The sequence below is a fragment of the Chelonia mydas genome, chromosome 7 (assembly GCF_015237465.2).
Source record: "Chelonia mydas isolate rCheMyd1 chromosome 7, rCheMyd1.pri.v2, whole genome shotgun sequence".
Taxonomy (NCBI): Eukaryota; Metazoa; Chordata; order Testudines; family Cheloniidae; genus Chelonia; species Chelonia mydas.
This window is the reverse complement of record NC_057853.1, coordinates 71,671,394-71,696,332: the sequence shown is the minus strand read 5'-3', so window position 1 is coordinate 71,696,332 and position 24,939 is coordinate 71,671,394. Positions and strand designations below refer to the sequence as shown.

Below are 24,939 nucleotides of genomic sequence, written 5' to 3'. Positions count from 1 at the left end.
ACCACCCAAGCAGTAGTCCTGGGGGTGACACAAGGGAGTGTCTGAGCAACGGTCTTGGGGGCTGCCCCGGGGCTAGCTGCACCGGCCGCTTCTCGGGAGGCCCTGGGCAGCTGGCTCTTGGGACTGCTGGAACAGTGGCCAGTGTGACTGGCTCCAGGAAGCACCCAAGCAGCAGTCCTAGGAGTGCCCTGGGGACTGCCCAAGTGCAGCAGTCCCGGGATGGCTGGAGCAGCGGCCTCAGGGGCACCCGGAGGCTGTCCGGAGAATGGTCCCCGGGAGCAGCAGCTTGGGGGCAGTCAACCTCCAGCACTGGAGCAGGAGGGCCCCAGAAGTAGAGATTTAGTTAGGGGTATTTTTGGTAAAAGTCATAGACAGGACACAGGCTTTTTATTGACCTGTTCATGACTTTTGCCAAAAATACCTGTGACTAAATCTTAGCCTTAGTTATAATTAAGCCCCATTGTAAAGACAGGGTCCATTTGCAGCGTTAGGATCTAAGTTCAGATCTGAAACACCTGTGGAGTCTGGAGGAGATGCGAGTTTTTATTCAGGTCTCTCTCTACTCTAGGTGAACTCTTTTAAAATTTTGCTGATTTTTTAAATATTTTTTTATCTGGAAAAATAGTACTTAGAACTTCTGGCTTTGTCTTCCTGAATTTTGTTTTGTTTTGTTTATTAATTTAATGAATTAACAGGAGACCAGAACTGAATTTTCAGAACAAGAGAAGGCATCAGTAGAGAGAGGGCCATGTTTTCCATTTCTTTTTGCTGGATTTTTAAAAGTAGGAACAGAATAGTCCCAAATGTACCTTGACACTTCAGTCCTGGCTCCACTTTGTATCCATCAGTATGCTGGAACTTTGCCCCACAGTGATTACTAAATGTTCTCAGTGCTGGCCCTAGTTGCATATTGTTGGTTCACTTGGAAGTCTATCAGGGAAGCCAGTTAGCTTCTAATTATAGTGATTTTAGGTTTTTACTTCAAGATAATTTTTTTATTTAAGTTATAAACCCTGACCTTTAGGATCTCATATATTTCAGCTCCACTGAGCTGAACAGTTTTCATAGCAAAGTTGCTAGTCCACTTGTCTTTTGTTTGTAATTGGTGTTTCTTCTTTGAGTGCTTGCTCATGTTGATTCCATTCTAGGTGTGTGCGCACCCACATGCGCAGCCGTCGGAAATTTTTGCCTTAGCGGTATCGATAGGGTTGGCTGTGGCACCCTCTTGAGTGCCGCACTCATGCATCAGGGTATCAGGCGCCACTGGCCCTATGCCCTCTCAGTTCTTTCTTACCACCCGTGGCGGTTAGAGCGCCTTTTCCTTGCCTAGCAAGGGCTAGCAGTTTTCATCTCTTCTGATTTCGAGCCTTAGGGCTTGTAAATAGTTTGTTTACAATAGTTAGTGTTTAAGTAGTTCTTAAGTGAAGTTAGAGTCCCAACGGGGATCTCACCCCAGGCAGGGCATGCCACGGTTTCTGTGGTTTAAGCCCTGCTCAGACTGCAACAGGCCTATGCCTCTTAGTGACCCCGTAGCACCTGCCTGAAGTGCTTGGGGGAGTCACATGTGAAGGACAAGTGTTGCACTTGCAAAAACTTTCAACCCAGACTCAGAAAGAGTGTGACATCCGTCTGAGGTCCCTCCTTATGGAGGCTGCTCTTCGCCCAGCTTCCAAGCCTTCCCAGCCGGACTCTACCACTAGTACCTCTGCCTCGGTATGTAGCATGCCCCGGCACTGGGCTCCGCCTGGCACTGCTCTCTGTCTCCAGTGCCCAAAAAGAAGGCCAAGAAGCATGTCTCCTCAGCACCGGGCAAGAAAGGCCATGGAGTATTGGGTAAAGGACCCAATTTGCGCCGCCCACCCACACCAAAGCCACATAGGCGTGCCTCCCCAATTGGGACCACTAGGGATTCCCTCCCAAGGGATCTGCCTCTGACTCCCAGGAGTGGTAGGGGATCCAGATTTGTGATGGGGCCGACTCCTTCCCAGGCACTCCCGGCGCCTAGAGAGCAGAAGCCTCTACCAGTGCTGACGGTACTGCGTGTGCCTCAGGAAGCAGCAAAGGCTGCCTACGAGGGCAAGCCAGCTGTCCAGACCCCCTAAGGGCAGTTGAGTGCCGTCGATCCCCAGAGCCGAAGCAGCGCTCTCAGACTCCATGCCGCAGATCTCCAGCTTCACAGCCCAAGTCCTCTGTGGCTCGCCCAAGATCACTGGCACTGTGATCATGGTCTCCGCCCTCTTGATGTGGATTTCCTAGGGGGAGGCGCCGGTCACCGTATCGCTGGCACTGTTCACCCTCCCTCTGGTCATCTTCTCAGAGCAGATCCCCATCCCCCGCACTGGGAATGATCTCCGTCACGGTACTGGTCCCCCCGGCCTAGGCACCAGTCCTCCTATTTGAAGCACCAGTCAGCCGACAAACGCAGGCATTGACAGCCCCACCGTGGTCGCCAGAAGGGGATTCCTCTGGCATTGAGAGGGAGTTCAGCCCCTCACCAAGGCATCATGGCACAATTGGGCACCTGAGGCTGTGTTGACCTTTGCGATGCCGCTTTGGCAACATAGCCAGTGGCCAGCGTAGTGGCCCTATTGGAGGGCATGGAACACACTTGTGATGCCGATGCCACCTTCGCACCATTCGTCAGCTGCTGCCTCGGAGCAACAGTTGGTGGCACCGGGCTTGGTGTGCGACGCGCACTCAGAGATCGGGGTAGAGGAGCAGGTGCCCACCCTGAAACGCCCTTCTCCCATGGGAGATGATATCCCAGGGCCTCCCCCGGCGGTACAGTCGTCGTCGTCGTCCTCATCCCCGGGCAAGGCGGTGGTGGGGTCCTTGAGTGCTAGCCCGCCGGATGATTTTAAAGAGTACCAAGCCCTGCTTTAATGGATGGCCGAGAACTTGGGCCTAGAGGTAGAGGAGATGGCCGAGCAGGAGGATACCCTGTTCAATGTGCTCTTGGTGTCTACCCCTGCCTGTATTGCACTACCAGAGCATGATGAGATCTTGAAAATTGCTAAGGCCCTCTGGCAAACCACATCGTCCATCCCTCCCACCTCCAGCAGGACTGAGAAAAAGTACTTCATCCCAGCGAAAGGGGTTCAAGTACTTATATGCCCACCTATCTCCAGACTTACTGGACATCTCTGCAGCCAACAGAAAGGACAAGTAGGGGCATACCAGTTCAACCCCAAAAAATAAAGAGACCAAGAGGCTGTACCTTTTGGGGAGGAAAATTTATTCAACAGCCAGCCTTCAGTTCCGGGTGGCAAACCACCAGGCTCTCTTGGGCAGATACAATTTTAACTTATTGGACTCCCTCCATAAGTTCAAGGTACTATCCCAGGACTTGGCTCAGGAGTTTGGCACCCTGGTGGAGGAGGGTACTGTGGCAGCAAGGTGCTCCCTTCAAATGGCGTGGAACGCAGCTGACTTGGCAGTTATGGTGGTCCTGTTGGCAGTGGTCATGAGGCACAGCTCCTGGCTTCAGACTGCTGCCTGTCCCAAGAAATGCAGGCCTCAATTCAAGACCTCCCATTTGATGGGAATGGTCTCTTCGTGGAGCAGACAGATGCCCGGCTGCATAGTCTAAAGGACACTTGGGCCACCCTTCGCTCCCTGGGTCTGCATACGCGGCAATCAGCGAGGGAGCAGTTCCAGCCGCTGCCGCCAAGGCCTTGGCAGTCTCAACAGGGGTCTGTGAGGAGAAGGGATAGGACCGGGGTGCAAATGGGCTGGTATGGCGCACCAGTAAGAAGTGGCCTCTGGTGCCAGCCCGTATGCAGCTGCAGTTAAAGCACTGCCATGGCAGTGTTTTAACATCGCTGCTCCTTTGGCCTCCCGCCAGTCGGCGGCCCTGCCAGTAGGAACCCTACCAGCAGGACCGCTGACGGGGGGTGGTAAAAGGGGCAGCTGCCCCGAGGCCTGGCGGTTTAAAAAGCACGGAAGCGGCCGGAGCCCTGGACCCTTTTAAATTGGTGCCAGAGCCCCGGGCGGCGCAGGCCAGGCAGTGTGGATGGGCTAGCTGGGGGAGGCTGACCCTAACTCCACCCCTTCCACCCGAGGCCCCGTCACTGCCACCCGAGGCCCCAGACCGGTAAGTCTTCTATACTACTTTCACCCCTGGATAGGACGGCAACGACAAAAGCTCGTGTCTCTTTCTCCTCCCACTCACCCACGTAGCCCGGACTGGCAAAACATCCCAGGGGCCAGAAGCCCTCATTTTGATGGTGCGCTCAAGAGCGATGCCCCAGTCAGCTCCCCGGATCCACCGTGTTCTTTCCTCGATTGTCTTTGTCCCTACCATTCAGGTTGGTCACAGGTCACCTTGGACCGTTGAGTGCTAGAGATACCCTGCAACTACATCTTTGGCAGGATCTGCTGTCCCAGAACCACGGCAGTCTTCTACACACGAACCTGGCGGCATTGGACTTAACAGCATGGCTACTGCATGGCTGAATGCAGAAGAACGGGAATACTTGTCCCATGTCCAACAGGTCTTGTTGGGTAGCACAAAGCCCTCCACCAGAGTGACCTACCTGGCCAAGTGGAAGAGATGCACCTGCTGGAACTTAGGCCAGAGTATCTGGGCCAAGCAGGCTTCTCTGCAGGTCATCTTGGACTATCTTCTGCACCTCAAGCTCCAAGGTTTGTCCTTGTCGTCGATCAAAGTCCACTTGGCCGCTATTTTGGCCTTCCACCTCTGCTCCAAGGGAGGTTGGTCTTTGCTCACGACAATGGTCCAGATTTTGAAAGGTCTGGAATATCTCTACCCACATATCAGGGATCCCGTCCCTCCCTGGGACCTGAACCTCAGCTGTTGTGGCTCATGGGTCTTCCCTTCGAGCTTCTAGTTTCCTGCTCCCTTATCCTCCTGTCCTGGAAAGTTTCTTTCCTGGTTGCAATAATGGCCGCCCACAGAGTCTCTGAGATCAGGGCACTTATTTCAGAGCCGCCTATACGGTGTTCTACAAGGGCAAGATCCAGCTGCAGCCATACCCAGCCTTCCTGCCCAAGGTAGTTTCACAGTTTTATACCAGTGACATATACTTACTGGTTTTCTTTCCGAAGCCTCATAAATCGGAAGAGGAGCACAGATTGCACACCCTGGACTTCAGGAAGGCTCTTTCCTTCTACATCAACAGGATTAAGCCATTTCGCAAGTCAACGCAGTTGTTTGTTGCGGTGGCGGACAGGATGAAAAGTCACCCAGTGTCTGCTCAGAGGATTGGATCATGGCCTGCATCCGTTACTGCTATGACCTGGCAAAGGTGCCTCCACCAGCAACCGTGACTGCCCACTCGACTAGGGCACAGGTGTCATCAGCAGCCTTCCTAGCACAGGTACCGATCCAAGAAATCTGTCGGGCCACTACCTGGTCGTCCATCTACAAGTTTACGTCTCATTATGCTCTTACCCAGCAAGCCCGAGACGATGCTGGCTTTGGCAGAGCAGTGTTGCAAGCCACGTGGCCCTGAACTTGGAGCCCGCCTCCAGGGATATTGCTTGTGAGTCACCTAGAATGGAATCAACCCGAGCAAGCACTTGAAGAACAAACTGTTACCTACCTTTTGTAACTGTTGCTCTTCGAGATGTGTTGCTCGTGTCCATTCCATTACCCACCCTCCTGCCCCTCTGTCGGAGTTGCCAGCAAGAAGGAACTGAGAGGGCGTAGGGCTGGTGGCGCCTGATTCACCGATGCATGAGCGCAGCACTCAAGAGGGCGCCACGTGCATGTGGGCTCATGAACACTAAAATAGAATGGACATGCGCAGCACATTTCGAAGAACAACTGTTACGAAAGATAGGTAACCATTTTTGGGGTGGAGGGGGCTATGCTGGTTCTGAGTTACAGATCTAATACATTCGTTTGAATTACATTTTTATATTTATAGGTTTAGTGGGTGTTTGAAAAATGATTCAGTAAGTGCTGGAAGTGCTGTGCAATCCCTTAAATGGACTTCAGTCCATTTAAAGAACAATGATTATATATGGATGGGACAAACTGATTAGAAAAAGTAAAAGTGTCTCTGAACATCATGCAGTTTTACCTCTGCTGCCTCATGACTTGGGAGAATGCAACATGATTGGCAGACTCTGCTCAGAAGAGTCAAGGGGCTAGAATAACTGGGATATTGAAGGGCAGGTGAAGAGTGCATTAGCGAAGCTGTGCAGGGCCTCAAGACTGGAACACAAAAGTCTACTGCAGAGCTGTATGGAGAAATCTTGCGCAGAACCTGCCCTCGCTATCCTTGGCTCAGGACATGGCTACTAATCCCTTCACTTTTGTAAACATGCGGTAAACTTTCAAATGAAATGGAGGCTGTCAAGACTTGACAGGCCACAACTTTGACCCCTTCCCCAAAGAGCAATCTTACCTTTAAAATATGGTCCTACTATAGCTCGTGGCCTCACGGATGACTGTGATGGTCATAATTAGAGGTTTGTATAGAGCACTGTGCAAACCCAAACCCACTCAGGAATCTTTAGTATTATGAATGCCTATCATGTGGATGGGGTTGAGTTAGTTAGTGAGTCAGACATTCTCTGCTTGTGTAAATGAGTGCAGGTCCATTGAAATAAACAGTGTTTAATCCATTTACACTAACAGAGAATTTGGCCCTTTAATTTTAAGACAGTTATAGCCCTCTTCTATACCAGGGCTTATTTAAAAAGGTAATCCTTTATTTGGGGTTGGGTGAAAGGAAGATGTGGCCCGTCAGTCCTGTTTCAATCCTCTTTGTTGAGGTGTTTAGCTCTTTTTGTCCATACTATTTAAGTTTTTGTTCCCTAGGTTTATTTAGTTCATAAGATGGGTGGGAGGGCAGAGTGGAGAGGTTTATGTGTTGAGTAGGAATTCCACAGTTAGGCTAGCTTTTTCAGTGAGAGGTTTAATGTTCAGCAGTGAATCTTTTTTCTTGATAAGCACAAGCAGGTGTGCAGATCACTAGGAGTCACCTGGCTGAAGTGTGGAGGTGTCAGCAGCACAGCACAGTTAACATTTTTATGACAAGGGCATGCACGTTTTCTGTGGCAAGGGAAAGTGGTGTCTTACAGATGGCTAGAGGTTTTTTTAATAGCCTTTATCAGCCAAGCTCATATCTTGGTGTCTGACTGCTTGGAAAGTACTTTCCTTTCAGTGAAGAAAGAAGTTAAAGGGATCACTCAAGACACGGTGTTCAATCTGGTATTTAAAAGGAGTTCTGCTAGATTATTTGACTCTGATTGAACTGGCTGTTTATTTGATCTCCTTTCCATTCTAAGTTATTTTCCCCACCTTCTATTTTATGTCTTATTATATTTGACATATTTTGGGAATTTGAGAGGGGAAAGGGTCCCCTATTCAGTGAAAACAGAAAAGTACAAGAGGGAATGGATCTATATTATTAATGAAACCTTTAAATCACATGCAGGGAGCTTTAATACATCTTTGGCTATTATTTTTTCTTCAGAGTACACAGAGCTATTCTTGTAATGCTATCAAGGCTAGCTCTGATAAGGAGCTAAAAAATGTTCCCTATTCTGGTGTAAGGTTGTCAACCACAGTCTTCATGCTGGAGTTCGAGGTGATTTTTTTTAAAGATATGCTGTGCCCAGATCATTGATTACCTAGAACACAGGGAGTAAGGAACAGATTTTTAAAGTCATTTAGGTTCCTAAAAATGAAGAAAGGTGCCTATTGAGATTTTCAAAAGCACCTGGTGGCCTGACATTGAAATCAATGGGAGTCAGGTGCCTAGGTGCTTTTGAAATTCCCACTGGGTACACTGGTCTGCATCTTTAGGCACTTAATTACCTTTAAACAGCTGGCTCTAAGACCTTGAACTTGATTCAGTAGTTTATGGGAAGCCAGAGTAGAGAGCAGAGGACAGGTTTGATGTGCAGTTGGTAGCCTGTGTTGCTGAGGAATTGTGTTGCAGCATTCTGTAGTAGTTGGAGTTTCCTAAGGGCTGATGGCTTCATGCCTAGCAATATTACATTGCTGTAGTCCAGATGGAAGGTACAAAGGTGTGTCTAACTGAGGCCAGGATATTTTCTGCCTTGATGAGATGGCATCTCCTAGCCAACTGAAGATGGTAGAAATCTTTATTTGTGGATGCTGCTATAGGAGAGCTAAGTGTCTGTGAGGAACCCAAGAGTGTTCCTAAACTATGGATGGAATTGACCACTTGTGGGTGTGTACCTTCATCCAAAGGGCACTGCTCCACCGCTCCCATTTCAAACCAATAAAATTGATTTTGGGAAAATTCAGTGGTAAGGGAAAGAGTGACAACAAATTTATTAATATGTTCTGCACCAGGCATAGTGGAGCTTGATCCTGATTGGGGCCTATAGGCACTCAATAATAAATAACCATTAAAATTTAAGGTTTCAGAGTAACAGCCGTGTTAGTCTGTATTCGCAAAAAGAAAAGGAGTACTTGTGGCACCGTAGAGACTAACCAATTTATTTGAGCATAAGCTTTCATGAGCTACAGCTCACTTCATCGGATGCATACTGTGGAAAGTGTAGAAGATCTTATTATATACACACAAAGCATGGAAAAATACCTCCCCCCACCCCACTCTCCTGCTGGCAATAGCTTATCTAAAGTGATCACTCTCCTTACAATGTGTATGATAATCAAGTTGGGCCATTTCCAGCACAAATCCAGGTTTTCTCACCCCCCCCCCCCCCCCACACAAACCCACTCTCCTGCTGGTAATAGCTTATCTAAAGTGACCACTCTCCTTACACTGTGTATGATAATCAAGGTGGGCCATTTCCAGCACAAATCAAGGGTTTAACAAGAACGTCTGAGGAGGGGGGGGGGGGTGGGTTAAGAAAAAACAAGGGGAAATAGGTTACCTTGCATAATGACTTAGCCACTCCCAGTCTCTATTCAAGCCTAAGTTAATTGTATCCAATTTGCAAATGAATTCCAATTCAACAGTTTCTCCCTGGAGTCTGGATTTGAAGTTTTTTTGTTGAAGAATTGCAACTTTCATGTCTGTAATCGCATGACCAGAGAGATTGAAGTGTTCTCCGACTGGTTTATGAATGTTATAATTCTTGACATCTGATTTGTGTCCATTTATTCTGTTACATAGAGCTATTACCAGCAGGAGAGTGTGTTTGTGTGTGCGGGGGTGGGGGTGTGAGACAACCTGGATTTGTGCTGGAAATGGCCCAACTTGATTATCATACACATTGTAAGGAGAGTGATCACTTTAGATAAGCTATTGCCAGCAGGAGAGTGGGGTGGGGGGAGGTATTTTTTCCATGCTTTGTGTGTATATAGTAAGATCTTCTACACTTTCCACAGTATGCATCCGATGAAGTGAGCTGTAGCTCACGAAAGATTATGCTCAAATAAATTGGTTAGTCTCTAAGGTGCCACAAGTACTCCTTTTCTTTTTTCATAAAATTTAAAGCAACTTCGGATGTGAAAATAAATGCACTTTCGAGCAACATGTAGAAACAAATCCAATTCTGATGTTTATTACACAATAGGTGAACTTCCTGCACTCTCTCCATGCAAGGGAGATGGTAGAACATGCCTTTCAGTGGTGAGAAATACTTTTGAATCTAACTGTGTATTTATAATGGACTAGATCTTCAGCTGGTGTAAACCAGTGTAGTTCGCTTGGGCAAAATCCAGGCTGATGTTAAAAATATTTTAATTGCTTTAGACAACTTTTTATAAATAAACTGACAGTTATCTGAACCTGATGAGTAACATCCATCTTGGGTTAAATGGGAATTTTCAATATATACAGAAAATGCAGGGGGATCTACTCTCCCTTAATTGAGGGTGAAGTTTGTCCCTGTTTAGAGGGGCCAACACAAGTTATATGAACCACTTAAGCCCAAAATAGGGCTTAAGTGAAATAAAGACCTTGTGTTGGACCTCTGAAGAAGATGAATTTCACCCTGTTTGTCTAGCTTCCATTAGTGTCATTTTTTGCAGGGATCGAGGAGGGTGAGGAATAAACTCCTCCCATAATAACTCTGGACTGGACTTGTTCTCTGAAACCAGTTCACACAAAGAATAAAGTCTGTTTTTCTTTTCTCCCTCACAGATCACCCCTGGCAGCAAAGCAGCCCAATCACACATGAACCAGGGGGACCTTGTGGTAACCATTGATGGAGTCAACACAGATGGCATGACCCACTTAGAGGCCCAGAACAAGATCAAATCAGCCAGCTACAACCTGAGCCTTACCCTTCAAAAGTATGTTGAGATAAGTTAATACCTGCATGAGCCGCAGAATTGTTCTGGGAAGTGACAGACCGAGGGAGTGATAAACATCAGAGTTTTGTCCGTTAGGTTTTCTTCAAGAATCTGTGAAGATTTGGACATAAGATTAAGATGAAGGGTCAAATTCTGCTCTGATTTACACCATGTACAACCTTACTGAAATCAGTGGGGTTTCACAGTGTGCTAGCCTGGGTGGAATTTATCCCATTGAATATAGAGGTATGCTAATGCTTCCTTAGCCCCCTGGGAAATTTTTAAAAGCATCCTGTTCCAAAGCAATTCTGCTTATAATTGATTTTGTTCTTTCTTATTACCTGGCTGGTGTTAAACTATTTTGTTTGTTGACATCATGAATGTCTGCTGTGGAAATGATCCCCTCAAATGGAGGCTTATGACTTCAGATGAAGAACAAGGTGAAAAATCCCACCAGACATTTGCATCAGGTCCCTTGACTGATGGCTACTAGTGGCCTGATCCTTCTTTCTTCTGGTAGCAGCAGGATTGTGGGTGAGGGTGGAGCCTAGCTTCATCTGAGAAAGGTGCGGTCTGAACACAGGACTGGGAGCCAGTACAATTGTGGGGAGGAGAATCTCCCTCACAGAGATGGGGAAGAAGCTTCCTTACCCTAGAGAGTGCAGAATCACTCCACATGATAGATCTCCTGATTCCTCCTGGCTGGCATTGCTTCCTTGCACAGCATAAGAGATATTTCATTTTTGAGAGCCTTGTTCTAAAATTCAGTAACCTTCTTTGACAGTGTGATTAGATTTAATTAGAAAACTTTCTTAATACCTGTGTTAATATTTAAAGCTGTGTAATGATAGGAGGCAAAGTAACTGCTACTTACATTGTATTGCATCTTGGAGGGAATACTTTGTATAAAGCAGAGGAAGCAATCACTGGGCAGGTTACAATGTGTAAATCGTAAATGTGTACAATGTGTTATGTGCTGAGAACATAACAAAGGCTCTGTTGAGCCAGTTATCACCAGGAGCAGACTAACTGCTAAGGGTCACAGATCCTGAGTTGAAGTTTTCAAAGCAGTGCAGGGGATTCTAATAGATGACGAGTGGCTAAATTCCCTGAAACTTCCACTTTTTTAAGCAGATGTTCCTGTTAATGCATAAAATAAGTAAATGAAAAGAAAAGGCAGTAGGAGAGAGTTCCTAATGTATAGAATATGTCTTAGGTTTTCATGTGGTGTCAGTTGCTCTTTACAAGGTACGTTGTATCAGATGTGGACTGGAAAAGAGAGAGTTACATTTAATAATGAAAATAGCCTAAGGAAGTCTGAAAAAGGTTACAGTCCATCTGTCTTATTAATTTCTCTTCATTCCAAATCTCAATACATCAGGTACAGGGGCATATAGAGTTATTTCCATCACTACATGTAATGTGGATGTGTGTCTCTAAGGTCCGCAGGAAGCAGACTCAGCCAAAGTTAATAAAGGGCCAGACCAAAGGCCTGATACAAAGCCCACTGAAATTCATGGATTTCCATTGTCGTCAGTGGGCTTTGGGTCAAGCCCCAAGCCAATAAATTGATAAGACTAATTTTATTTCATCCACAGCCCCCTGGGCTCCCAAACAAATGCTACCCCCTTGTAGACTAGATCCAGGAGGGTCTAGGTATTTGTACAAGTGAATTTCCACCTGGTCTTCTCCGATGCTATACATGTGCAAGTGTACAACTTCTAGCCCTTGCCCACTAAGGGTTTCATTGTGCTGCTGTAGTGGATGTGAGTGGATTTCACACAGATTTGTTTTGTGCTTTTTAGAATAGGATTTTGGATTATTTTTTCCCTTGAGGGAAATCCTTCCAATAAAAAAGTCTCTCTTCTACTGGATTCTCATGTTTCTTGCTGAGGGTTTAAATTTCTTGGTTTTTTTTTAGGCCTCAAGTTCATTCAGGAAAAGCAATGTTTCCTTTTCTTTTTCTTGGCATTATTGTGTACATGTATTTTTTTTCCAACCATCTGCAGTACTTTTTACTCTACTTTTTAATAGCCGTGAAAAGTACAATAAATATTAACCTTTTTTTAAAATTTATTTCACTAGTGTGGAAATGTAACAATATTTTGATTTCTGCAAAAGGAATAGATGGTCTCAGATTGCTTCAAAGAGTATCCGTATCACAAACCCACCAACACAGCTGGCACCTTTGTTGGAAGTCTTAGCAGAAGAAGGATAGAATAGACATCGAAACAACGCTAACTTCTTACAAAAACTGGCCGATTTAATGAATTTGTTATGAAGGACATAAATGCATCTTATTTTCATGAGTAATAAAACAATAATTTTATACAAAAACCTCAGAAAATGGTTGTTAAACATGAATGTTAGCAGTATGTGATGTCCCAACTTAGTGTTCTCCATGTATCTTGGATGTATTTAATGCAAAACTATTAATTTGTTGAACTCAGATAGTGACTAAAGAGTCTTGTGTTCATATATGTGAGTTTGCTCTGCTGTTATTCATGTGGCCATCTTGTTCCTTGTTTGACAGGTCAAACAGCTGCCAGTGTTTGTTAAAATATTTGTAAAATCCTGAAAACTTCAGATGTTTTAGTATAAAATAGATTTGTCTGAAAACTCTTAATAGAACTGTGATGTTCTCAAACCAATAGTACTTTATTGCTATTTGTTCTATTATTTTTAAAAAAAAATTATGTATCCATTCACAGCTAAAAAACCCCCATATCATGTGACTCAGGTGACCCGTCTCTCACTGTGAGTAGTCAGAGCAAACAGTTTCAGAGTACCATATAGGCTGAAATGTATTTGCATAGATTAATGTATTCATGTTAATCAAGATCAGTTTGTGAACAGGAAAGAGCTAATATTGCAGTGAGCATTTATTAATCACAAAAAATTCTAACAGCTTCTGTATTCACAAAATTTTACCTTTTACAGATGCTCTTGCTCTGAATGATTTTTTCACTAAATTTCCTTTTGTTCTGTTGCCTCTTGATGTTGGCCATCAGTGAGAGGTGGTGGCTCCTTCTGCCTTGTTAGACCCTTCAGAGAAAAAGAAATGATCAACAAAGAGTGTGAAACCAATGCAGACCTTTTATAGTAGAGTCTGGTACCTAAGCAGATTTACGGACACATATGAATTTAGTGTCAACTGGATGTCTAACATAGTGAATGCCAGTGAAAATGAGGTATGGTCTGAGGCTAAAATAGGGAAAGAATAAGTTAAACATTACACCTCTACCCCGATATAACGCAGTCCCCTAACCAACCCCTCTGCTCCCTGTCCCCTATTGCTCCCCACCCCTATCCACAGCCCCCGCCCCAACAGGCACTCACCAGCAGCGGCAGGAAGTGGAGCAACACGGCCCCAGCCGTGGTGCTCCACTTCTCGCCGTCGGTGAGTGCGGGGAGGTTGGGGGAAGGATGCCCCCTGTACTCACCGGTGGTGGGAAGCGGAGCGCCGTGGCTGGGAGCTGGTAGAGTGGAGCAGACCGGGCTGGGGCCGGGCTGCTCCGCTTCCCACCACCGGTGACTGCGGGGAGGTTGGGGAAAGGACGCCCTCTGCACTCACTGGTGGTGGGAAGCAGAGCGACGCGGCCCCAGCCTGCTCCGCTTTCCTTGCCCCGGCCCCAGCTGTGTCGCTGGGGGAGGGGGTGGGGTGGTTGGGGCAAGGTCCCACACTCACCTCCAGCGGGAAGAGGAGTGCTGTGGCTGGGAGCTGGTAGAGTGGAGCGGGCTGGGGCCAGGCTGCTCTGCTTTCGCTGCTGCCAGTGAGTGTGGAGGGGATCCCTTCCCCCAAGCCCTCTCCTCCGAGCGACACGGCTGGGGCCGGGGCTAGGGAAGAGGAGCGGGCTGCTCCTGGCCCCTCGCTAATCCTCCGGGACACTCTGGGACTGTGGGGCCCCCAAAAGTGCCCCCCCACAGCTCCTGCCTCCCACACCCGGGGGGGAGCCCCTGACCGACCCCAAGACCCTTTGCCCCTTATCCAACCCCTCAGCCCGGGCCCAGCCCCCTTAACATGTTGCTCAGAGCAGCGTGTCAGAGCTTTGTACTGCATTGTATGCGAACCTGCGTTATATTGGGTCGCATTATATCGGGGTAGAGGTGTACTTAGACAAATTAGATTGTCTTCAAGTTGCCAGGGCCTGATGAAATACATCCTAAAATACTCAAGGAGCTGACTGAGGAAATATCAGAGGCATTAGCAATTATCTTTGAAAACTCATGGGAGAAATTCCAGAGGACTGGAAAAGAGCAAATATAGTGCCAATCTATAAAAAGGGAAATATAAGGACAACCCGGGGAAGTACAGACAAATCAGCTTAACTTCAGTACCGGAATGATAATGGAGCAGATAATTAAGCAATTAATTTGCAAACACCTCGAAGATAATGAGGTGATAAGTAACAATCAGCATGGATTTGTCAAGAACAAATTGTGTCAAATCAACCTAATAGCTTTCTTTGATAGGGTAACAAAACTTGTGGATGCAGGAAAATGGTAGATGTGGTATATCTTGCCTTTAGTAAGGCTTTTGATATTGTCTCACATGACCTTCTCATAAACAAACTAGGGAAATACAGCCTAGATGGAGCTACTATAAGGTGCATGCATAACTGGTTGGAAAACCATTCCTAAAGAGTAGTTATCAATGGTTCACATATCGAGTGGGGGTCCCCCAAGGATCGTTTTGGGTCCAGTTCTGTTCAATATCTTCATCAGTTGTTTAGATAATGGTATAGAGAGTACACTTATAAAGTTTGTGGATGATACCAAGTGGGAAGGGGTTGCAAGTGCTTTGGAGCATAGGATTAAAATTCAAAATGATCTGGAGAAATGGTCTGAAGTAAATAGAATGACATTCAATAAGAACAAGGGCAAAGTCCTCCATTTAGGAAGGAACAATCAGTTGCACACATACAAAATGGGAAATGACTGTCCAGGAAGTAATACTGTGGAAAGGCATCTGGGGGTCATAGTGGATCACAAGCTAAATATGAGTCAACAGTGTAACACTTATTTTAAAAAAAAAGCGAACTTTATTCTGGGATGTATTAGCAGGAGCGTTGTAAGCAAGACACGAGGTAATTCTTCCACTCTCCTCCACACTGATTAGGCCTCAACTGGAGCATTGTATCCTTGTTCTGGGTGCTACATTTCAGGAAAGAAGCACACAAATTAGAGAAAGTCCAGAGAAGAGCAACAAAAATAATTAAACATGACCTCTGAGGGAAGATTGAAAAAATTGGGTTTATTTAGTTTAGAGAAGACTGAGGGGGAACATGATAACAGTTTTCAAGTACATAAAAGGTTGTTGCAAGGAGGAGGGAGAAAAAATGTTCTCCTTAACCTCTGAGGATAGGACAAGAAGCAATGGACTTAAATTGCAGCAAAGGAGATTTAGGTTGGACATTAGGAAAAAATTCCTAACTGTCAGGGTAAGTAAGCACTGGACTAAATTGCCTGGGGAAATGGTGGAATCTTTGTAATTGGAGAATTTTAAGAGCAAGTTAGATAAACACCTGTCAGGTAATACTTAGTCCTGCCTTGAGTATAGGGGACCGGATTAGAAGACCTCTTGAGATCCCTTCCAGTCCTATGATTCTATGAAGTTGGAGTCATATACACTAACCAAGATTTCACTCAGCACAATCCAGGATTTAAGCGACCCTCATCCCATTGACTATGGAGTCTTTCAAGACTTACATATGTATTCCTGCTCCCTTAATCTGCCTGGTCATTTTCTGAAAGTTCCTGCATTTCTTACAAGGTTGAAGGTTGAGCACATGGATAACCGAGGTTAATAAGGTTAATTCAGTCTTCAGAAATCACCGTGGAAAACTTAGTTGCCCAAGTACGAATCTACTCTCCCACTCTGTAATATGATTAATGGTGATGAAAAACTTGTGATATTTAGTCACCTACCAAAAAATTACTCCTTTTGAACAAATCTTACAAGTTTGGATTAATTGCACAGGTGAGTGGAAGAATAATTTGATTGTATTTCACTTCCTTCCCTACAAGCTACCCTTTCACTACAGGTTTCAGAGTAACAGCCGTGTTAGTCTGTATTTGCAAAAAGAAAAGGAGTACTTGTGGCACCTTAGAGACTAACCAATTTATCTGAGCATAAGCTTTCGTGAGCTACAGCTGTAGCTTTCCTATTGGCAATCACTGAAGATAACTGCACTCCATTAGCACGCTCCTTTAGGGCTCAAGAAAAGTCTTACAGTTTTAAACCGACTGAATGATCATAAGAATTTCATTAAATTCTTTCCCCCTCCGATCTTAATCAGGATTTTAAAGTTTGGATAAACAAAGCAGATTAAGAGTTAGCTACTAAACTCTCCCATCAGATTTCCACAGCTGTTGGACAGTGTAATGTTTGGTTTCTACCATCCATCATTCCACTGATCCTGCAAACAGTATTATCCAAATTCACAGAAAGTACTGTTTGGATTCTGAGAGTTGCTTTCACAAGATGTACTCCCACCACCCTAATCAAGCTGTGGCTTTTAATAAGTGGGCTAGAGAGAGAGTGGGGTATGGAAAGAGGGTGGTCACAATGGCTTTCAGTGAAGTGTGGTGCTGATGCTCAATCACTTTTACTTGAAGGCTATTATATGACTCTACTTTCAATGCAGATGGACTGAACTTGCTTTGCTTTTCTTCAAATCTGTTTAAAGGCCCAAATGCCTTCATTCCACATTCTTTCCTGGAAGTGACTGTGGTCTCTTTGTGACTATACATTTTTGCGATGGGCACTTACACTGCCAGGTTCATAAAGGAATCCACACCTTTTCAGCTACGCCGCATCACTGGCCAGCTACATGGCAGAAGATCTCTGTATTCCTCTGATGCATCAACAATGCCTAGGATACATGACTTGATGTGATATGCGGTGGCAAATCCTATATCCCCAAAAGTGATTCTCACAGCCAAAGTAATTGCCCAGTGCCCTTATTTAAGGGAGAAGGAAAAGAGATACTGACCCAGGGGAGAAAGGGGGGAAATCTCTCTGAGCAGGAGAGAAGGCAAAGAGAGTTTCCAACCAAACCAAGAACCAAAAGGGAGAGAGGAGAAAACCCCTCGGACCTAGTAGCCAGCAAAGTGACCTGTGATAATTGAGACATCTGGGGCCTATACCTCCACATAACCCTCTTCTGGCCATGGCTTGTTTGGAGTGAGGCTAGCATGGAAAATCTTAGTACTGTGGATATGAAATGGAAATCCAGTTTTTCCCCAAGACTTTAAAGAAAGGTGGAAATGGGGATGCATAAAAAAAAATATCTGATAGGTACATTAAAGGTGAGAAATCTTGGGAGATTTCTTTTTAAAAATTATTACGTAAATAGTTTATTTTTCTGTTGCCCTGTATTACAGTAAATGTAGGAGAAGGGAGTATCTGCTTATGGAATGAGAATATGGTGGGGCTAGTGCCTTTTAGGGCTTTGGATGGAAAAGCCCTATCCCTAGATTGAGATTATTTGGGACAGTAGTGCATGGTAGCAACACTGCTCTATAGAGAATGATCCTTGGTAGTGAAATTCCCAAACTATGTCAGGAAATTAATAGTTTTGTTTTGCTCTTCAAGCACTGTTGATCAAATGGAGCTAGCTTGCTCACTTCCTCTATCTACAATGCCAGAGAAGAGAGGAATCTCATTTTTAAGCAACGAGATATGAAATCTAGACATTTTCACTCCCAGACAATTTTTTTTAAATGGCTCTTGGCTCCAAGAGCAGTGACATTTTCTTTTATAGATCTTGGCCCTGAAGGTTTCATGAGCATTGTTTATAACATGGCACCTCAGATGGAGTATGCCGCCGCTTACTTTTATTACCACACTTACAGGCCTGGCGGTTTTTTAGTGTGGGCAGGTGGTTGTTTTTTATTTGATTATCTACAAAAATTGTGCATTCTGGAAACAGTTGTGTGGGACATCAAATCAAACTGCAAACATCAAGCCTCACACAGCGCACTCCTCTTCTCCTTTTAGATTGCCTGCCTATACCAAGGTGAATCTGAGTTCCTTCGGTCTAAATACATATAAGTGAAAGATTTTCTTCAGGTTAGATTAATCCAAGTTGTTGAGTGTTCAGTTATCATAAATACTGTAATAAGGTACTTGTTGTGCCGACCCTGATCAAAGCGGATATTCAAGTGGATATTCATGTGCTTCCACAGATATCCCAATAATCTCTAAAGAATATTGGTATTTCCAGTCTTTCTGTTCTGCATTTCTCATGACCAGATACTTACTGTAAGAGGCAAGGTCAATGTAGCTGGAGCAATGAGATAACAAAGAAATTGCAGGAACACAAAACTCCAATAAAACTATGGCATACCTAATTATCATCATATTTCATAGGGATTTGTGATGTTATTGGGAAAAATTTGGACCATTATTTTCTTGGGGAGGCCTATGATGATTTTCATCCATAGTCTCCTAGCCCTGTATTCCTGCATCCTAGCAGGGCTCGATGAGGTTTACTTCATGGACCTTCAACACTGCTTATAGAGACACCATTGTCCTACATATGCACTTTCCCCCCGGCACTCCTATCCAGTGAGATCAGTGGGCACAAATGATATTAACAGTGTTGCAGAATTTCCATGGGGGGAAAAAAATCGATTCACTCAACTTTTCTCTTCATAAGGGGAAAAAGCCCCTAATGCTGTTTGCCCCCTCTTGGCTGTTTCCCACCCCTGACCACTGAGGGATAGAACTTTGCAAGCTGTAATGTGACCTCTTCCAGGGCCTCACACCACATGCAGCATGCCCGTCCTGCCAGCCAGAGTGCCACCTGTCTATGGCCTTTCTGATTGGTACAGGAACATTGAGTTCCCTAATTTTCCTTCCCCCATTCCCTGCATGGAAAGTTAGGCCTCAGCTTCATTTTCTGGCTTCCTATTCTCTTTAGTCTGCCATGGAGCTCACAAACACAAATGCAAATTATGTTACCAAAGTCTAAGAGGGTTGCATGGAGGCAGGGCATGCAGAGGTGGAAGGACTTGGTCATAGGTGGGACGAGATATGTGTGGGGACCTTCCAAAATAGAGTCCAGCCATGCCCCAACTTTCCTCTAATTCAGAAGGCAAAAGACTTTGCCTAGCAATTGAACTCTACTGTCTCTTGTGATACAGAGGAGTATGTGTGGGGGTGGGGGAGGAGAAATAGCTTTTTACATAGTGTATAATTAATCAGTGGAACTCAGTGCTGCAGGTTATTATTGAGGCAAATGGCTTAGTAAGTTCTTAATTTTTGTAAAATAAATATGATTAGATGAATGCGTTTCTCACACACCTGCACTGGGCTGAACACACAGAACTGAAGTTCAGTGCTAATTCGAATAGGCAGTGGCATGGAATGCTGTAATGGGACTGTAAAGTCCTGAGAGCACTAGTAAAAGGAAAATGTTACTGCTTCAATTTTGGTATCCTTGTGGTTTACTTGTGTTTAATTGTCATTAGTATAGTATTGAAAATAATTATCAGGTTCTAACAAATTATTTAAAAAAAAAGCCCCACAATTTTACAATCAGGCATTTAAAGTACATGATGGTGCCTGACAGCTTCACTGACATAGAGCCACAAGCTTATTGCACTGCTGTGTGCAAAATATAGATGAAAAACATAAACATGGGAAAAATCTATTTACATTCAATACAAATTGGTTCTTTTCCAACTCCCAATAAATGCATTGCATGAAAGTGCAGTATTATCTATCTAAGCACTAAACAAGGACTTGGGTCTTCTCAGAAGGAATCAGGTCACTGTCTTTGGAAAGGATTCACCAAATGCTCAGGTTTAGTTCTGGAAAGTGCAGTAACATGAGATCACCTTATTCTGCTCACACAAGTTTTCAGAACGCTTCGTAAAATGTCCGCCTCCTGATCTCCAACAAGTGTTGCTGGAGTTGAGCAAAGGTGATAAAACAGTTTCATTGCAGTGTACATACTGACGCATGCTCCATTTTCCAGTGCTGTGACCAGCTGTTAAATTGAATCTAGACAGGTTCAGACTGGAAATAACGTACACATTTTTGATAGTGAGGGTCTTGACTAATATATGCTGGCACACCACATATATTAGTATGCATTAAGCACAAATATTATAGCACTGATATAGTCTAAACTGGCCTCTGATTTTTATATAACCCTGCGCACTTCAGCTAAGTATCCGATAACCTCTTGCATTCACTGAAGTTTTTGCTTGAGCAAATAGGGAAGCTGTCAAGATCCAGACAGATGACTATTTTACTGTAGCAATAGAAAGGGAGTTACTCTCACAGGCCTGTGCTGGAATGTCCCAAAGGAAGAGGACAAGACATATGATTGTTCTATGTCTTAGTATAAGCTGGGAAATACCGCCATGGACCAGTCCCTGGAATGTTAGTATCTAAAACAGAGTTAAGGAAGGAACAGAACAACAAGCTAGGGAACTGGGACAAACTGATGAGTTGGATTTTAGTGATGTGTAAAGAGACGTGTAACCTGTAAAATCATTATATAAATAACACCAGCTTAAATGTGTGAGTATATAAACGCTGCACGAGACTGCTTCTATCATATAGAACCTTTCTTCTGTACTAATATCATTATTAGCTTATCACAATAACCCTGACTGACATTGGTTATTTGGTCTCTTGAATATATTTCATAATGAACCAAAGTGTGGCCAAGCAACTGAATATACAGTTTATCTACAGAATCTGGTAAATTGCTTTTCCCTACTTGAAGAATGAATTGTTTACAACCACAGGGCTAATACTTCTCGCAGTTTTTTTCTTGTGTAAGCCATGAAAGTCTCCTCTGCTATCCCAGAGTTTATCGTCCCACACTGGCATCAGTGTATTGTAATGGAATATTAAGAGATCTGGAAAAAAAATTCATTCATTCTGTCTTTAAGAGTCTGTGGAAAGTACATGAAAGGCCCATAAGCCCTTCAGATCAGTGAGCTGATTCTGCTGTATACCTGATTATGAGGTTTTAATAGAAAAAAAAATTGTTAGAGATCCATACATAATTCCAGCAGGTTCACCTTTAGCTAGTCATATGGCAAGGCGCACTCAGGAACCAAGCTTTGGTCCATCCCAGGATTCCATTTTTGTGGCTACCCTGAAGTTGAAGAGCCTTTTTGGGACATGAATTTGAATATATTCAATATATATTCAATATAATAAAAATATATTCACAATAATAAAAGTAATGATAAAAGTTAGCACTTCTCATTGTCCTAGTGCATCATAAACTTTAATCCTCAGAGTTCTCTCATAGAGGTGTTAAGTAAGTAGTATTCTTCCCATTTAAGGAGGGGAGAGCAGAGGCAGATTAGTTCAAGGGCATATTTCTCACGGAGAAATATTGGAAGGCAGGCCACAGCTCTGCTGTGAGAGATGTCAGTTTGCTCAAGGCCACAGAGGGAGTGACTATCAAAAATGATGTTCGTACTTGAGAGCTTCTACCCTCCACTCCTGTATTCTTCCAGTAGGCTGTGCTTCTTTAGTACAACAAAACAGATTAATGATAGGGCTGTATCAACAGAAATATGAATCCACTCTAATCTGACATGTTAAATCTATTGAAATGAACCTGAACATCAAGAAATTTGTTCAGCAATCAGAACCCATCTCTTGGGAGCCCATCCATGGATTAAAAATAGAAGCTCAGAGTTCTACATGTTCATCAGTGACAGAACTCTGTCCTCATCTTTTCCTGGTTCTCACTGCCCTCTGACTACCCACCACAATCTTCACACTAAGGAAGCTGGATCCCTGGAATCATTGCACTGTTCTGGAATGTGGGTGTGATTCCCAAAACCAAGCCTTTGCTACCCATACTGAGAATGCTGCAGTAAATTCAGACATGGCAAGTTGGGAAGTACCTCATGTCACACCACAGCGCATCCTTTGCCACTGGTAGGGGAGCCTCTTCCAGTAATCCATGGCCAGCAAGATGGTAGTTCCTAAATGAAAGGGGAAATAGGGGGATCTTTAGGTTTCTGGCAAGGATGTAGAGGGTCTCTGAATCTTTGGATGAAAGAATCTGTAACTTTGTCAGACTGGAATGGGCATGTATCCTATCAGAACATATTACTTAACAGTTCATAAGATATTCATAGACATTCATAAAGTGATGATGCGCATATTTCATCCTAAATTTGATAGAATATCTCTTGTAATGATACACTGATTATTGTAGTCTTTACAGTCTATTGTAGTTCTTAAGAGTTTTATTTAAATCCTCCTAGGTATTACTATAATTTTGTTTTTATATAGAAATATGCCATAGAAGATATAATTTATATGATACATAAGAAAAATTAAATACAAATATTTTAAAAAAAGAAAAAAGTTGCCTTCTCTAGAGCTGTCCACCTCAGAGTTCCGTAGAAACTTGTATTTAAACACAAAAATTGTGGCCATCAACAAGTTAATAAAATTAAGGAAACTTTGGCTGAATATTGAGGGGAAAATGAGTGAACTGTTATAGGTATTAGATCTCCTATGTGATGGTCTCTCAGTGGAATTACTTCACTGAAATAATTAAGAACTGGACTGATCAAAACACTGAGGAAAATATAGACTGTGTATGAAAGAATTTTCCATTGATCTGTTATGGAGCCTCTTTTGCAGGTGAAGGGAGAATATTTTCTTCATTTCAGTTTATTCAACTAGTTCAATTCACTGACTAGTTTATTCAACTTAAGAAACCAATCCAGAGTTGAAAAAGCAGGAAAGCTTGTTTTCCTCTTTCAATCTATGAATAAACACTACATCTGAGAGGATGAGATCTACTAGTTCTAAAATCTCGAAAGACATGATGACCAGAAACAATCTGTTAAATTCACTAAGTACAGATAATACTTCCTTAGTTTAATAAATCTGCTGTTGGCAGCTGGAGGACACTTACATGTGCAGGGGTAATGTCTTACAGACAAAGTTGCTGGCTTGTGAGTTCACTCTGGGGGAACATTCTCCAAATTGCATAGTATGGTTAAAATGCTGGAATTCTGGTAAAATAAAAACTTCCTATGCTAGTAATAACAAGAGTTGTGTGGTGGCTGAAGAGAACCACTTCTAGTATGGATCTAGGGAATGTTATTTTAATTCGCCTATGTTCCGTTTCACACCTACATTTCCTGTGGTAATAAATAGAAAAAAATTCATATTTTGTACCATATTTATAATGTCACTAAAATAAAAGCAAAGTTAAAATTACTAAAGAATGTTTTATAGGCAGAACAAGTTTATAATGTAAATTACACGTTGGTGGGCTATACTAAATAAAGTAAGCTTGCACCACCTGGTTCATACTTTTAGCCTAATATTAATAGCTGTTCAAATAATTACAACTACTGTGGTCTTGGGAATATGTTCCAAAGTAGTTAACTCAAAAACCAAAGCACAAAAAACAAAAATGTGATGCAAATAAAACAAATGCTAATATTAAAAGAAAAACAAAAGCAGTGGAATGCGGGCTTGGCTTGACATGAGAAATTGGACATGGCTGAGGCCTCATTTCTTGGGAGAAAGATTAGAGAGGTAAATGTATCAGCTGGCTGAAAACAGAATGTCTGTACAGCTAAGATAAGGAGGAACACCCAGAGAACCTTTGACAATGGGCAAGGTAACAATGGATAAGATAAGTAATGAATGTAAAGATGAGGTTAAGAGTTAATTGTACATGGACTGTGAATGGACAGAGCAAAATGTGTCATGCAATGTATACTAAATGTAAATGTCTATAAGGAAAGAGGTTTGCTGTATAATTTTGGATACGTGGTATGCTAACCCCTTAGGCTTGGGTCTGATCAATTCAGCACTTTGCTGTATGCCAGATAAAGGAAACTGAGTGACAAGACTGGAGTTGGACTGAATTCTTGGGGAACCAAGTGTAAGAGGTCTCAGGGGAACCCCAACAAGTTGCAGTAAACATGTATCAATAGTTACCAACTTTGCTTTAGGAAAAAATAAAAAGTACAAAAGCAAATTACAATTAAAATCAATGATTTAAATCATGATTAAATTTTATTAAAATCACTTTAATATAAATCAGTCCACTCTGTATACTTTATTCTTCTTAGCTAGAGAACAGACTGACAATTGACTCTAGAGCTTTGGAGAGCTGTTTGCCTGTGGTGCCACCAAGTTTCTTCTGCGTGTCTGCTGTTGCGCTGTTTTGAAAGCTCAAAGAGCACATCTAGCCCCCAGACTATGCTAACAGATAAAGAATTTTCATGAACCTTGCCAGTTTCTCACAGGCAGCAAAGACGTCCTTTCCCCACTTGGATTTCCCCCCCCCCCCCGCCCTCCCCAATATTCAATCCAATTATACATCCAACTGTCTCTGAATTAGACCACATTGAGAGGATAACATATTTCATTGTTACGTGGCAGATTATAGCCAAGGCAGTGTTATGCGTTATCCTTTTGGGATAGCAAAGTTCATCAGTTAAAATTAACGGACGCTTTTTCCATGGAAAAATAAATAAAATGTCAATGCTGATCACAGCAATGAATATTTATTTTCCTTAGATGCGCAATTTAATTCAGTTACTTTCTGAATGGACTGCTATTTACTTATACTGCATAGAACATGTGCTTATTAGTTTCAGAGAAGAGCCAGGAAATCATGGATAACTGTGATGGCTTTAAAGGGCAATGAAATCTTCATTGCACAGAAGATCCCACTTAGGTATTAGAACAGTTCTCAGCATGCACA

At 43.5% G+C, this 24,939-nt stretch overlaps 1 protein-coding gene across 3 annotated transcripts in view; it reads left to right on the top strand.

Moving 5' to 3' along the window:
* Window positions 1–24,939, top strand: part of LDB3 (LIM domain binding 3) — a 200,562-nt gene that overhangs the window by 58,609 nt on the left and 117,014 nt on the right. For all 3 annotated transcript variants that reach the window (XM_043552186.1, XM_043552187.1, XM_037905209.2), the window contains exon 3: window positions 10,059–10,210. In XM_043552186.1, coding sequence (XP_043408121.1) covers window positions 10,059–10,210 — 152 coding nt within the window. The remainder of the gene's footprint in view (window positions 1–10,058; window positions 10,211–24,939) is intronic.